General features: G+C 44.7%; 1 protein-coding gene across 1 annotated transcript in view; it reads right to left on the bottom strand.

Annotated features, from left to right (window-relative positions):
- The window catches only part of LOC115192772 (MOB kinase activator 2), a 102,133-nt gene extending 85,838 nt beyond the window's left edge, over positions 1–16,295 (bottom strand). Inside the window, exon 1 of the mRNA XM_029751625.1 lies at positions 15,718–16,295. Coding sequence (XP_029607485.1) covers positions 15,718–15,734 — 17 coding nt within the window. The 5' untranslated portion in view covers positions 15,735–16,295. The remainder of the gene's footprint in view (positions 1–15,717) is intronic.
- Between the last annotated feature and the right edge of the window lie 258 nt (positions 16,296–16,553).

Raw genomic sequence — 16,553 nt, 5'->3', positions numbered from 1 at the left:
TGACACCTGAAGGAACGGTTGCCCCACAGCCTGTGGTGTGCTGTGCCACGCAGACTGTGCTGTTCTTTGCGCTCCTTCGCTACTGTCAGATGCCCTTAAGTGATGCCTCAGTCGTTGTCTGCAGCAAAACCAAGTCAAAGCCACTAGACTGAAATGCTACTTAATGAAGTGGCTGTCCATTACGTGGGGAGGAGAGCTGGCAAAGAAGGGAATTCGTGCCTATTCCCAGTCGTCCCAAATGATAACTTTCCCCTCCCCTCCGCTCTCTCCTCCCCGCTCTCCTTTCTTCTGCTAACCCCAGCTCCGCTAGCTAGCATATAGTTGCCCCTGGCTAACCCCAGCGCCGCTAGCTAGCATATAGTTGCCCCTGGCTAACCCCAGTGATGTTAGCTAGGCTCTAGTTGCCCCTGGCTAACCCCAGCTCCACTAGCTAGCATATAGTTGCCCCTGGCTAACCCCAGCTCCACTAGCTAGCATATAGTTGCCCATGGCTAACACCTAGTGATGCTAGCTAGGCTCTAGTTGCCCCTGGCTAACCCCAGTGATGCTAGCTAGTATGTATTTGCTCTTGGCTAACCACAGCGATGCTAGCTAGCATGTAGTTGCTCCTGGCTAACCACAGCGATGCTAGCTAGCATGTGGTTGCTCCTGGCTAACCACAGCGATGCTAGCTAGCATGTAGTTGCTCCTGGCTAACCACAGCGATGCTAGCTAGCATGTAGTTGCTCCTGGCTAACCACAGCAATGCTAGCTAAAACAAATCAAATGTATTTATATAACCCTTCTTACATCAGCTGATATCTCAAAGTGCTGTACAGAAACCCAGCCTAAAACCCCAAACAGCAAGCAATGCAGGTGTAGAAGCACAGTGGCTAGGAAAAACTCCCTAGAAAGGCCAAAACCTAGGAAGAAACCTAGAGAGGAACCAGGCTATGAGGGGTGGAGATTATAACAGAACATGGCCAAGATGTTCAAATGTTCATAAATGACCAGCATGGTCAAATAATAATAATCACAGTAGTTGTCGAGGGTTCAACAAGTCAGCACCTCAAGAGTAAATGTCAGTTGGCTTTTCATAGCCGATCATTGAGAGTATCTCTACCGCTCCTGCTGTCTCTAGAGAGTTGAAAAGAGCAGGTCTGGGACAGGTAGCATGTCCGGTGAACAGGTCAGGGTTCCAGGTGGACTGGGGACAGCAAGGAGTCATCATGCCAAGTAGTCCTGAGGCATGGTCCTAGGGCTCAGGTCCTCCGAGAGAGAGAAAGACAGAGAGAAAGAGAGAGCTAGGCTCTAGTTGACCCTGACTAACCCCAGCGATGCTAGCTAGCGTATAGTTGCCCCTGGCTGCTGTATGAACATGCTTGCTCCATTTACCCCAGGGTTGGCCTGCTTGGGTTGTGGCCTGCTTGGGTTGTGGCCTGCTTGGGTTGTGGCCTGCTTGGGTTGTGGCCTGCTTGGGTTGTGGCCTGCTTGGGTTGTGGCCTGCTTGGGTTGTGGCCTGCTTGGCCTCTGTCCTCTGCTCAGTGCTGAGCAGCCTAGCATCTACAACAGCCTAACAGGCAAACATCTCCACACATCAGTGTTCTATCAAAGAAAGAGAGAAAAAGAGAGAGCGCGAGAAAGAGGGCGAGAGAGCAAGAAAGAGAGCAAAAAAGAGAGCAAGAAAGAGAGCGAGCGAGAAAGAGAGCGAGAAAGAGAGCAAAAAAAAGAGCAAAAAAGAGAACAAGAGAGAAATCAAGAGAGAGCAAAAGAGCGAGCGAGAAAGAGCACAAGAAAGAGAGCGAGCATAAGAGAGCGAGCAAGAAAGAGAAAGAGCAAAAGAGAGCGAGCGAGAAAGAGAGCGAGCAAGCAAAAAAGAGAGCAAAAAAGAGCAAAGAGAGCGAGGAACAGAGAGCGAGCGAGAAAGAGAGCGAGCGAGCGAGAAAGAGAGCGAGCGAGCGAGAAAGAGAGCGAGCGAGCGAGAAAGAGAGCGAGCGAGCGAGAAAGAGAGCGAGCGAGCAACAAAGAGAGCGAGCGAGCAAGAAAGAGAGCGAGCGAGCAAAAGAGAGCGAGCGAGCAAAAGAGAACGAGCGAGCAAAAGAGAACGAGCGAGCAAAAGAGAGCAAGAACAAAAGAGAGCAAGAACAAAAGAGAGCAAGAACAAAAGAGAGCAAGAACAAAAGAGAGCAAGAACAAAAGAGTTAGAGAGCGAGAAAGAAAGGGAGCAAGAAAGAGAGAAAAGAGAACAAGAGCAATGAATAAAGAGGGTGACTGAGGGCCCTTGTGGGAGTAAACAAGCCTCGGTTCTGAGCAGCCCCTAAAGCAGTTACGCTAAATGAAGCAAACAATACAGACCAGGCAGGGCCTTCCCGGTATTCAATATACCACCCAAGCATACTGTCAACTGGACTTAGCTGCTTTGTAACTCCTAAATAAAGTCATCTCGATGTAATAACAGTCACTCACTCACTGACGACAGTATACACATAACATTTTCTATAATTTTGCAGATATAGTTAGCATTTTCCAAGACAAACCATGTTGAAGTGCGGGGCAAGAGGGAACTGCCTTGTTCACATAGAGAGCATTCTACTTACAGCACTAACGGTCTATGAAGATCATGTCAACAGTAGCTATCCATCCTCTCCTACGCACGCACAGATCTGTGTGTGTGTGTGTGTGTGTGTAAGGTTGTAAATGCTCCTTTCCAGACAGGTCTTACAGTAAGCTGTGTGTTCTAGAACCTCGGATCAATTCTAATATCCTCGTAACTGACTTAAGACACCACACACCCTCATGGAGAAGGACCTGGTGAGTAGGAGTCAGAAAGCATATTAGAACAAGCCTAGTAAAGAGAAAGAGAGTGAAAGAACATTGCGGAGGAGACAGAGAGAGAGAGGTAGGAAGACCGTTGACTTGGGAGCAAAGCAATGTTCTGTTAGTTCCTGCTCCATCCAGCCAGGAGAATGCAGCGACAAATTATGTCTCCTGATCAGGACATACTGTTGAAGTCGGAAGTTTACATACACCCCAGCTAAATACATTTAATTCCCTGTCTTAGGTCAATTAGGATCACCACTTCATTTTAAGAATGTAAAATGTCAGAATAATAGTAGAGAGAATTATTTAATTCAGCTTTTATTTCTTTCTTTCTTTCATCACATTCCCAGTGCATCAGAAGTTTACATACACTCAATTAGTATTTGGTTGCATTGCCTTTAAATTGTTTAACTTAGGTCAAATGTTTCAGGTAGCCTTCCACAAGCTTCCCACAATAAGTTGGGTGAATGTTGGCCCATTCCTCCTGACAGAGCTGGTGTAACTGAGTCAGGTTTGTAGGCCTCCTTGCTCGCACATGCTTTTTCAGTTCTGCCCACAAATTTTCTATAGGATTGAGGTCAGGGCCACTCCAATACCTTGATTTTGTTGTCCTTAAGCCATTTTGCCACAACTTTGGAAGTATGCTTGGGGTCATTGTCCATTTGGAAGACCCATTTGCAACCAAGCTTTAACTTCCTGACTGATGTCTTGAGATGTTGCTTCAATATATCCACGCAATTTTCCTTCCTCATGATGCCATTATTTTGTGAGGTGCATCAGTCCCTCCTGCAGCAAAGCACCCCCACAACATGATGCTGCCACCCCTGTGCTTCACGGTTGGGATGGTGTTCTTTCGGCTTGCAAGCCTCCCCCTTTTTCCTCCAAACATAACGATGGTCATTAGGGCCAAACAGTACTATTTTGTTTCATCAGACCAGAGGACATTTCTCCAAAAAGTACGATCTCTGTCCCCATGTGCAGTTGCAAACCATAGTCTTGCTTTTTTATGGCAGTTTTGGAGCAGTGGCATCTTCCTTGCTGAGCGGCCTTTCAGGTTATGGCTAGAGATGAGCTAATCTTTGTATTTCAAGTTTAGCCAACTTGGATCTATTTGCTAGCTAACAAGGTTGAACAGTTGAATTGTTATGAAAGCATCATTTTGTCTGTCTTTAACTGTTTGAACAGCATGTTACACGGAACCCAAACGGGCTGCGCGCGTGCACCATCGTGCATACATTTATTTTAGCCCCCCCACACCAAACGCGATCACGACACGCAGGTTAAAATATCAAAACAAACTCTTAACCAATTACATTAATTTGGGGACAGGTCGAAAAGCATTAAACATTTATAGCAATTTAGCTAGCTAGCTTGCACTTGCTAGCTAATTCGTCCTATTGAGCTAGCTTGCTGTTACTAGCTAATTTGTCCTGGGATATAAACATTGAGTTGTTATTTTACTTGAAATGCACAAGGTCCTCTACTCCGACCATTAATTCACACATAAAATGGTCAACGGAGTCATTTATAATCATCTCTCTTCCTACTAGGGTTTTGTTTCTCTTGACTTTATATTTCGATTGGCAACTTTCATAAATTAGGTGCATTACCGCCACCGACCTTGTATAACCAATGAGGAGATGGCAGTGGGTACCTGCTTCTATAAACCAATGAGGAGATAGGAGAGGCAGGACTTGCAGCGCGATCTGTATCACAAATAGAACTGACTTCTATTTTAGCCCTTGGCAACACAGACGCTCGTTGAATAATATAGAGTTCAAAAATTATTTTGCAATGCTCGCACACGCGATGCAAGCGGTGTAGTCAGCCTGTAAGCCTGTCCACTTAGTTCAGATGTTGAAATCAAGTGGCCTACCTTATTTCTCAGAATTAAAATGAGTTGCCAATTCCTTATATAATTGTGTTTTATGCTTATTGAACATTTATAAAGCACAGACTAGACGGCTAGTATAACATTCTTGTACACCAATGCTACACACGACCAACTGAGCATTCATTTTCCAGAATCAATGTTCATTGATACTCTCGTTTTAGTAGTGTCTGCTCTGTGCACAATTTGAGTAGTTGAGACATAAAAGGGTATAGTTAGAAACGTTAACTTGTCCTCTATTACAGTAAAATAATGCCTCAATGTGTTTCAGTGTCCATATGACCCATTTTGTTGGACCAAACCTCAAATGCAAATAGCGAGTTGAAAGCGCTTGTCAGAGAGGAAGATGTGATCTCTCAACTGTTGGCGTGAGAGGTAGGGGAAGGTCTTGGTGAACGTTTAAACCATAGAGGAAGAGGCGAAGCGAGAGGTTTCATTCCCTCTAAAATCAGTACAACAATAAGGTAATGTGTTTCTATGAGTTTATTTTGGACCTACTGTGAGCTTGTCGCCTGCCTTCCCGTCTTTAGGACAACAACTCCCATTGTTAGGGCGGAGACGTGCATCTAATCATTATATACAGATCTCTGGTATGAATGGGAAGGTGCACACAGCACAGAGGAGTGAAGGAGACGAGACCAAAAATACAACATGAGAACAAGCAGACAAACGCTCATAAAACAAAAACAACAAAACCTTGATCTTGCGATACTTGGAATATCGCGTAAAAACATTATATCAAATTAATTTGAATTTGATATATCGCACAGCCCTACACTGGGCTTCTTTTACACCACTGACTGTTCATTTAACACTTACAGTGTTCATTTAACACCAGAATCAACACTATAAATGTTACACTGGAAAATCAACACTAGGTAATACTGGCTAATTTGCTGTGAATATCTTCAGCTCTAGCAGAGAAAACTCACTTACACTGCTGCGGTGTGTGTGCGCGCGCTAGTGTGCGTGTGAGATGGTACAGATAAAGCACAAGGGTTGAGATGAGGACATGGCTGCGAATGAGCATTGACGGCAGCTATGAAGTGTACCAGGACATTTAGATAACTTTCTATGAATACACACCATGAGTCAAATGTAAAAAGAGGTAGTACATACATAAAACAGAAACACACAAACAGGTATACAGTATGTCTACTCAAACAATAGATATACAAAAGTATGTAGACACCCCTTCAAATTAGTAGATTGGACTATTTCTGCCACACCCACTGCTGAGAGATGTATAAAATGAAGCACAAAGCCATGCAATCTCAATAGACAAACATTGGAAGTAGAATGGCCTTACTGAAGAGCTCAGTGACTTTCAAAGTGGCACTAGGATGCCACCTTTCCAACAAGTCAGTTTGTCAAATTTCTGCCCTGCTACAGCTGCCCCAGTCAACTGTAAGTGCTGTTATTGTGAAGTGGAAACGTCTAGGAGCAACAATGGGTCAGCCGCGAATAATGGTCTGGGACTGTTTTTCATGGGTCAGGCTAGGCCCCTTAGTTCCAGTGAAGGGAAATTTTAATGCTACTGCATAAAATTACATTCTAGACAATTCTGTGCTTCCAAATTTGTAGCCACAGTTTGGGGAAGGCCCTTTCTGTTTCAGCATGACAATGTCCTTGTGCACAAAGCGAGGTCCATACAGAAATGGTTTGTTGAGATCGGTGTGGAAGAACTTGACTGGCCTGCACAGAGCCCTGACATCAAATCCATCGAACACCTTTACGATGAATTGGAACGCCAACTGCGAGCCAGGCGTAATCGGCCAACATCAGTGCCGACCTCACTAATGCTCTTGAGGCTTAATGGAAGCAAGTCTCCAGCAGTGTTCCAACATCGATTTGAAAGCCTTCCCAGAAGAGTAGAAGCAAAGGGGGACCAACTCCATATTAATGCCCATGATTTTGGAATGAGATGTTTAACAAGTAGGTGTCCACATACTGGTCATGTAGTGTATTTATAAAACACACACCTACTGTATACACAGACAATGAAACACACACACAACATTTGGCTGTGTAACTATGGTGTGAGTGACTATGCTTTAATAAATCACCAGACCTGTGTGTAATGTGAGTTTATATATAGCTCTATGAATCTCCCCTCCAGTCATCTCAGCTGTCCATTGGCCAGAGGTCATGTGACTCATCAGCAGCAGCAGCATCATCGTTATTATTAGGTGTACAGCTCGACTCCAAAAGGACATGGTCGCCCGCCGGTTATCCAGTCTCACATGACTCCAATCTAACCACGATGGGTAAGCATGTGCTAGCCCAGTCAGATTCCAAATCAAACCTTTAACATATGAAGCCTATTCATGTGTCTGAGTTAGTGAAATATTTGATGTTATCAGGAGCATTGTTCCCATTTTCTACAGAGCCTATGGAGATAAGAACTGTCCATGTGTGTCTGCTACAGGCTGATGTCGGTATTGGAAAATATCTAGCCTGTGTTTGATTCATTTCCATCCACTACCTACTCAAATAAAGACAGACGCATCACTAAGTGCATCCTGCCGGGCTGTTTCACCGCCTGATAAAACAACTGCACCGTCCACAATCTCAGGGCTCTCCAGAGGGTGGTGCGGCCAGCCCAACGTATCACCGGGGGCCCACTGCCTGCCCTCCAGGACATATCCAGCACCCGGAAGTCAAAGGAAGGCTAAGAAGATCATCAAGGACCTCAGCCACCGAGCCACGGCCTGTTCACCCCACTACCATCTAGCAGGCAGAGACCGTACAGGTGCATCAAAGCTGGGAAAGAGAGACTGAAAAACAGCTTCTATATCTCCAGGCCATCAGACTTAAATAGTCACCACTAGCCAGCATCCACCCAGTACAATGCCCTGAACTTAGTAACTGTTACTAGCTGGCTACCACCTGGTACTCTCCCCTGCACCTTAGGGACTGCTGCCCTATGTACACAGTCATTTAACACTGGCCACTTTAATAATGTTTACATACTGTTTTACCCACTTTATATGTATATAATGTATTCTAGTCAAGTCTCATCCTATATAACTACTGCTGTACACACCTTTCCTATTCATATACTGTCCACACTGTCTATACACACCATCATATACATATATATTGATATGTCAGACTCTGACATTGTTCGTGCTGATATTTCTTGATTTATTCATTCATATTTAAAGGAAAGTGTGTGTATTGTTTAGTTCGGTATCACTGTTGGAGCTAGAAACATAAGCATTTCGCTGCACTGATAACATCTGCAAAATGTGTACGCAACAAATACAATTTTACTTGAAAGCCATTGTTCAGGTCATTCACCCTAAAGTTAACACCATTTAGTAGTTGGCATTTTTCTCTCTCGCTCCCTCCATCCTGCTTTTCAGTGATGGATTGGTAATGAATGAAGGATTAAACACCTGTCGCACCTGTCTGTTTCAAAGGGGTACATTCGGTCATGGGACCAACATACACAAGAATACGGAAACACAATGACACCCCAATCATCTACAAACCTTGTGAAGGTCCAACAACAAGCCGTTGCACAATGCCTAGATGGACACACACACAGTGGTGGAAAAAGTACCCCAATTGTCATACTTGAGTAAAAGTAAAGATACCTTCATAGAAAATGACTCAAGTAAAAGTCAACCAGTAAAATACTACTTGAGTAAAATTCTAAAAGTATTTGGCTTTAAATATACTTAAGTATCAAAAGTAGAAATCATTTCATATTCCTTATACTAAGCAAACCAGACGGTACCATTTTCTTTTTTTTTTTTAATTTACGGATAGCCAGGGGCACGCACCCACACTTAGACATAATTTACAAACGAAGCATGTGTTTAGTGAGTCCGCTAGATCCTAGGCAGCAGGTATGACCAGGGATGTTCTCTTGATAAGTGTGTGAATTAGACCATTTTCCTGTCCTGCTAAGCATTCAGAATGTAACTAGTACTTTTGGGTGTCAGGGAATATGTATGGCGTAAAAAGTACAGAATTTTCTTTAGTAATGTAATGAAGTAAAAGTTGACAAAAATATGAATAGTAAAGTACAGATACCTCAAAAACCTACTTAAGTAGTACTTAAGTATTTTTACTTAGGTACTTTACACCACTGCATACACACACACACGTTGTCTTTGAGATCATCATTCCGACCACGACACACCAAAGTGACCTACTAATTACTGCACCAATCAATGACCTCAGTGGACAAGCTCAGCTTCACTCACTCCAGCTTTCACCTATCAGCAACTCCCATATCGTCTTATATCTATCCATCTTGTCATGGTCCTGTCAACCTTTTCTTTGTTACTTCATCTCTCCCCCATTAGGGGTTCTCATATCACCCTCTTTTTCCCTCCATCATTAAGTTTTCATCCCTCCATCATAACAACGAGAGCATTTCTAAGCAACAAGACCATGGTATCCATGGTATTGAGGAGTTTACCACATCAGTAAACCTACTTCATTAATAAGTGCATCGATGACATCATCCATACAGTGACCGTAAGTACATATCCCAACCAGAAGCCATGGATTACAGGCAACATCCATACTGAGCAAAAGGCTAGAGCTGCCGCTTTCAAGGAGCGGGACACTAACCTGGACGCTTATAAGAAATCCCATTGTGCCCGTCAACGAACCATCAAACAGGCAAAGCGTCAATACAGGACTAAGATCGAAATGTACTACACCGGCACTGCCACTCGTCGGATGTGGGAGGGCTTGCTCTAAAATCCATATCAAACTCTATTTTCAGATGTAGGACTCCTAAAACGGTAGTGTCAAACAAAAATGAAGTGACAGGTCAGCATCGCATACGCGGCTCGAGCGGTGTCAACTCGCATGATGTCACCACCAAAACCACACACTTGCATTTCAACACAATTGATCTGCACAAACTACACTGTCATGATAACCTCTGAAATAAAATTGTATTTGCTTTAACAAAATCTGCTACATTGTAGATATAACATGTATTTTAGACTGGAAAAAGTCTCAACATCGGCAGAAGTCACCGGGCCTGTGTGCTGTCAGCCAACTAGCCCTCCAGCTAGCTTAGCGAATCGAATGTAGCTTTATTGTTGTTAATTAGGTACAGATTTGATTTGAATCTGGGTTGTGCACCACAAGACTGTTAGTCCATTGAGCTGAAGCCTAGGCAAGTAGTCAGATCTTCCTTGACCACTCTTTTTATATTTGTCTCTGTTCTCTTCCAGTCTCCCTCTATCAGAGGATGGAGCATTAGTCTGAAACCCGACAGCCTGGAAGGAGAGGATCAATGTGTACTCTGCACTACTAAAGTGACTGGTCATCTTTATCTCCCTCTCAAAGGGAAACCCAGCCACGAGCTGCCCAGTAACACAAGCTACCAGATGAGCTAAATGCCTTCTATACTCGCTTCAAGGAAAGCAACACTGAACCATGCGTAGAGCACCAGCTGTTCGGGACGACTGTGTGATCACGCTCTGCGTTGCCGATGTGAGTAAGACCTTTAAACAGGTCAACATTCATAAGGACGCAGGGCCAGAAGGATTATCAGGATGCGTACTCAGAGCATGCGCCAACCAGCTGGCAAGTGTCTTCCCTGACATTTTCAACCTGACACAGTCTGTAATACCTACATGTTTCAAGCAGACCACCATAGTCCCTGTGCCTAGGAACGCCAAGGTAACCTGTCTAAGTGAATCTCGCCCTGTAGCACTCACATCTGCTGCTATGAAATGCTTTGAAAGGCTGGTCATGGCTCATATCAACACCATAATCCCAGACACCCTGATACCCACTCCAATTCGCCATAATCCCAGACACCCACTCCAATTCACTTACCACCCCAACAGATCCACAGATGATGCAATCTCTATTGCACTCCACACTGCCCTTTCTCACTTGGACAAAAAGAACACCTACGTGAGAATGCTGTTCAGCATTCAACATCATTGTGCCCACAAAGTTAAAAGACAGTACTGTGCAGCCGTCTTCATCAACCTGGCCAAGGCTTTCGACTGTCAATCCCCGTATTCTTATCGGCAGACTCAATAGCCTTGGTTTCTCTAATGACTGCCTCACCTGGTTCACCAACTACTTTGCAAACAGAGTTCAGTGTGTCAAATCGGAGGGCATGTTGTCCGGACCTTTGGCAGTCTCTATGGGGGTACCACAGGGTTCAATTTTCGGGCCGACTCTTTTCTCTGTATATATCAATGATGTCGCTCTTGCTGCAGGCGATTCCCTGATCCACCTCTACGCAGACGACACCATTCTGTATACTTCTGCCCCTTCCTTGGACACTGTGCTAACTAACCTCCAAACAAGCTTCAATGCCATACAACACTCCTTCCGTGGCCTCTAACTGCTCTTAAACACTAGTAAAACCAAATGCATGCTTTTCAACCGTTCGCTGCCTGCACCCGCCCGCCCGACTAGCATCACCACCCTGGACGGTTCTGACCTAGAATATGTGGGCCACTACAAATAACTAGGTGTCTGGCTAGACTGTAAACTCTCCTTCCAGACTCATATTAAACATCTCCAATCCAAAATAAAAATCTAGAATGGGCTATCTATTTCACAACAAAGCCTCCTTCACTCACGGCGCCAAACATACACTAGTAAAACTGACTATCCTACCGATCCTCAACTTTGGCGATGTCATCTACAAAATAGCTTCCAATACTCTACTCAGCAAACTGGATGCAGTCTATCACAGTGCCATCCGTTTTGTTACCAAATCACCTTACCACCCACCGCTGCGACCTGTATGCTCGAGTCGGCTGGCCCTCGCTACATATTCGTCACCAGACCCACTGGCTCCAGGTCATCTATAAGTCTATGCTAGGTAAAGCGTCGCCTTATCTCAGTTCACTGATCACGATAACAACACCCACCCGTAACACTCGCTCCAGCAGGTATATCTCACTGGTCATCCCCAAAGCCAACACCTGCTTTGGCCGCCTTTCCTTCCAGTTCTCTGCTGCCAGTGACTGGAACGAATTGCCAAAATCACTGAAGCTGGAGACTTATATTTCCCTCACTAACTTTAAACATCAGCTATCTGAGCAGCTAACCAATCGCTGCAGCTGTACATAGCCCATCTGTAAATAGCCCACCCAATCTACCTACCTCATCCCCATACTGTTTTATTTACTTTTCTGCTCTTTTGCACACCAGTATCTCTACTTGCACATCATCATCTGCTCATTTATCACTCCAGCGTTAAGCTGCTAAATTGTAATTCTTCGCTACTATGGTCTATTTATTGCCTTACCTCCTCACTCCATTTGCACACACTGTATATAGACCTTTTTTTCTACTGTGTCATTGACTTGTTTATTGTGTTATTGGCTTGTTTATTGTTTATTCCATGTGTAACTCTGTTGTTGTCTGTGTCACACTGCTTTGCTTTATCTTGGCCAGGCCACAGTTGTAAATGAGAACTTGTTCTCAACTAGCCTACCTGGTTAAATAAAGGTGAAAAATTTTTTAAAAAAAAATAAAGCTCATCACTAAGCTAAGAACCCTGTGACTGAACACCTCCCTCTGCAACTGGATCCTGGACTTCCTGACGGGGCACCCCAAGGTGGTCAGGGTAGGCAACAACACATCCGCCACGCTAACCCTCAACACAGGGGCCCCTCAGTGGTGCGTGCTTAGTTCCCTCCTGTACTCCCTGTTCACCCACGACTCCAATACCATCATTACGTTTGCCGACGACATGGCGGTGGTAGGCCTGATCCCCAACGATGAAGAGACAGCCTATAGGGAGGAGGTCAGAGACCTGGCAGTGTGATGCCAGGACAACAACCCCTTCCTGAACATCAGAAAGACAAAAGGAGCTGATCATGGACTTCAGGAAATGAAAGGCCTAGCACGCCCCCATTCACATCGATGGGGCTGGAGTGGAGTGGGTCACAGTTGTGGAGGGCACAAAAACACCTCTTCACAAAACCTCTTCCCCCTCAGGAGGCTGAAAAGATTTGTCATGGGCCCTCAGATCCTCAAAAAGTTATAAAGCTGCACCAGAGAGCGTCTTGACTGGCTGCATCACCACTTGGTATGGCAACTGCTTGGCTTCCGACTGCAAGGCGCCACAGAGGGTAGTACGTATGGCTCAGTAAATCACTGGGCCGGAGCTCCCTGCCATCCAGGACCTCTATACCAGGCGGTATCAGAGGAAAGCCCAAAAATTGTCAAAGACTCCAGTCACCCAAGTCATAGATTGTTCACTCTGCAACCGCATGGCAAGCAGTACGGATGCACCAAGTCTGGAACCAAAAGGACCCTGATCAGCTTCAACCCCCAAGCCTTAAGTCTGCTAAATAGTTAGTTAAATAGTTAACCAAATAGCTACCCAGACTCTCTTTTCTGCCTCAACACACACACTGCTGCTGCTTATTATCTGTCACTTTATTCCTAGTTATATTTACATATCTACCCCAATTACCTCGTACCCCTGCACATCGACTCGGTACTGGTACCTTGTGTATATAGCCAAGTTATCGTTACTCATTATTACTTTTATTATTACCCGTTTTACTTTTCAATTGTTTTTCTTTCTACATTTCACTGTTAGTCCACACCTGTTGTTTACGAAGCATGTGATGAATAACATTTTATCTCCCATTTCACCCTCTCTCCTCCATCAGTCTCAGTGGGTCCTTATTTCTCCTTCCATCCTTCTCTCCCTCATCAGTACGGGCCCCACACACACACACACACACACACACGAGAGCAGCAGAATATGGGCCACACCTTCCGATGTCCAGCTGGGCATTGTGCTTGTTGTCAAGGCCTTCATGAAGTGGGTAGATGACAGAGTCATAACTTCATTGATCTGAACAGTAGCCGATAAAAGGTGCATAAGGTTAAGTTTGTGCTGTGTAGTAGACTACAATTGCTCTCTGTCTGATCCTCCCTGTCTGCAAGGCTAAACAATGTTGCACTTAAACATGAATTACAGACATATCAACCAGTTCAGGTCTGAAAGCACAAACTGAAGGGGGGAAACGGTCTGAAGGCAGAGGGAGAGAGAGGCAGAGGATACGGAGAAAGATAATACATATTTTTCCCAGATGAAAAATGAGAACATGAGACCTGTCAACACCGCCACATCAACCAGAAGTCAGGCGACGAATGCAGATAAAAACTATTTGTTGTAGCTGGTGCCTGGTTCATATTTTGTCAGGGTTCCAATGAGGCCATGATTGCCTTGTTGTTATCTCTCAGCCAGAATGTCATGTTGAGGAGAAGCAGCCAAACAGCAGGCCTCCACCCCTTCCTCTACCCTCCCTCACACTGACGGCGGCACACCTTTCAGTGGGGACTTAAATCCTGCCGTGACACCGCTGCCGGGCAGACAAAGGAAGTGTTATGTTCTGTCACTGTGTTGTGTTCTAGATCCTTGCTGGGAGATGATATCAGTGGTGGCCCAGGAGCACGCACGCACGCACACACACACACACACACACACACACAGACACACAGACAGACAGACAGACAGACAGACAGACAGACAGACAGACAGACAGACAGACAGACAGACAGACAGACAGACAGACAGACAGACGTGTGTCTTTATGAAGAAGGAGCATTGATCTCTCCATAAGCACACACACGGACACACAAATAACAGAGAGATAGGCCTAATCGTTCAAATGTGCTTAGATATGTCATCTGACAATACAGAGGAATCTTCTATACAGTATCAAGCAACAAATGACTGAAATAATACCATAACAAAATACTGCAGGATAAACATTATAAAACACACAGCAAGTGATTAAGAGGCCGATCTCCACACAAGCCATATACAGCCGTATACTCCTTGAGTGAGTTCACAAACAGGCAAATCCGTCTACCTGCTAATTATTTGTATGTTCTGGGCTTATCATGCCAATGCAAAGTTGTCGATTACATTTTCATTACTCTCCTCTCTTTGCATGCAAATATGAATTAAGACTCTGCCCATGCCTGATTCACCGGAGTTTGCATTGTAAATAGTGTGCAACTAAGTCATGAAACAAATCTGTAGTCAATAAACAAAACTAAGGCAAATGAGAGAATACACTTGTCTTGCAATGTCTCACATGTCATGATGGAAAGACTGGAATTGGCAAATGGGCACGGAAGTGTAATAAACTCACAATAAACATTAAATATGCTGAGCTATAGCTCTAAAATCCATATCAAACTCTATTTTCAGATGTAGGACTCCTAAAACGGTAGTGTCAAACAAAAATGAAGTGACAGGTCAGCATCGCATACGCGGCTCGAGCGGTGTCAACTCGCATGATGTCACCACCAAAACCACACACTTGCATTTCAACACAATTGATCTGCACAAACTACACTGTCATGATAACCTCTGAAATCAAATTGTATTTGCTTTAACAAAATCTGCTACATTGTAGATATAACATGTATTTTAGACTGGAAAAAGTCTCAACATCGGCAGAAGTCACCGGGCCTGTGTGCTGTCAGCCAGCTAGCCCTCCAGCTAGCCCTCCAGCTAGCCCTCCAGCTAGCTTTAGCGGTCCAATTTACAGTAAATACCAAGCCAACGTAACGTAGCTAGCTGGATAAATAGCTAATAAACTAGCTAGCTACTTGAAACCTGTTCAAAACGTTAGTCAAACAACGCACCTTGCGAGGGAAATAACGTTACACAGAACACGGCTAGGTCGCTAGCTAAATAAATCTGCCTAAAAATAAAGTAGTGTGTAACAATACATTTTCAGGACCTAATCTGGGCCGCTGGCTGTGCTACACAGGCCACGGGATGCTCCGCCCGCAGGTTAACGTTACCGTTGTTTCCTAAAAATGAGAAGATTGCATAATGATCTCTACTTGGCAAGCTAACTAGCCATCTAGAGGAAAGTGTACTAATTTTCACTGCTAGTCTTGTTCATCGTACATGTTCTGATACAGTAAACCTCGTTTGATTTGTTGTCAAATATCACCGGCCACAAAAATGGATTATTAACTGGTAACGTTAGCTATGTGCTGTCAACGTGACAGTGGGAAGGGGTAGCTGTACTCACCCCATTAACCAATCCATGGTGATGCTTGTATCTAGGAATAAATCCACCAGGATGGGTTGGAGGCGACCCCCTACTTTATCCGGCCAACCCTCGCTTCGCCGCCTGGTCCCGACCCGTCTCTCTCCGTGGATCGGTGTCTCTCGATCCCTAATTTGGTCGTCAAATGTCAAAAACGTATCGCTTGTGTCCTTGTTTTGAACCTGAGTTTAGATAACAACAAGAACATGAACAACTATCTAGTTAGTCGGAGCCGAGGTGCTGCGCCGAGGGCGAGCGAGAGGAGCGCAGCATTGAGTGACTTTGAGCTCGAAGACGAGTGGAGGTGAGCGGGCAACGGTCTCGGTCCACTTTCCGGTCAGCGAGGTATCTCGTGGCTTCGGTTTTTATGTCGCCGTCCGCTAGCGTACCTAATGTCATTCGCCGACTACAGGACTGAATGAACCGAATCTTGTTTTGGGACGCCGCTTGTCTAGCTAGCTAGCTACACTCTGTCATGAATGCTAAATTGCACGAAAATTACTATGCAGATCAAACCGCTAGCTACAGCGGTCTTCAGCTGCTGCTGCGAACGAAATCCGGAAGTAAACACAGACCCGACCAACCCCCTCCAATGCGTATGCGTTGTGTTTCGTCACAAACAATGAAAATAGATGGGATATGTAGTTCAAAGAAGACCCATCTTCCATCAAATTACCTCTCAGTTATGCATGCAACAAAATACATCGAATGTAGCTTTATTAGTGTGGCATATCAACAACTGTATTTCATGCAGTCATCCCATTGATTGCAGCTAGTTAGGAGGTATTGCATTATACATTGTTCATGTGTGACAATTG

The sequence above is a fragment of the Salmo trutta genome, chromosome 4 (genome assembly GCF_901001165.1).
Source record: "Salmo trutta chromosome 4, fSalTru1.1, whole genome shotgun sequence".
Lineage (NCBI taxonomy): Eukaryota > Metazoa > Chordata > Actinopteri > Salmoniformes > Salmonidae > Salmo > Salmo trutta.
The sequence above is the reverse complement of the archived record's forward strand: the minus strand, read 5'-3'. Positions and strand labels throughout refer to the sequence as shown.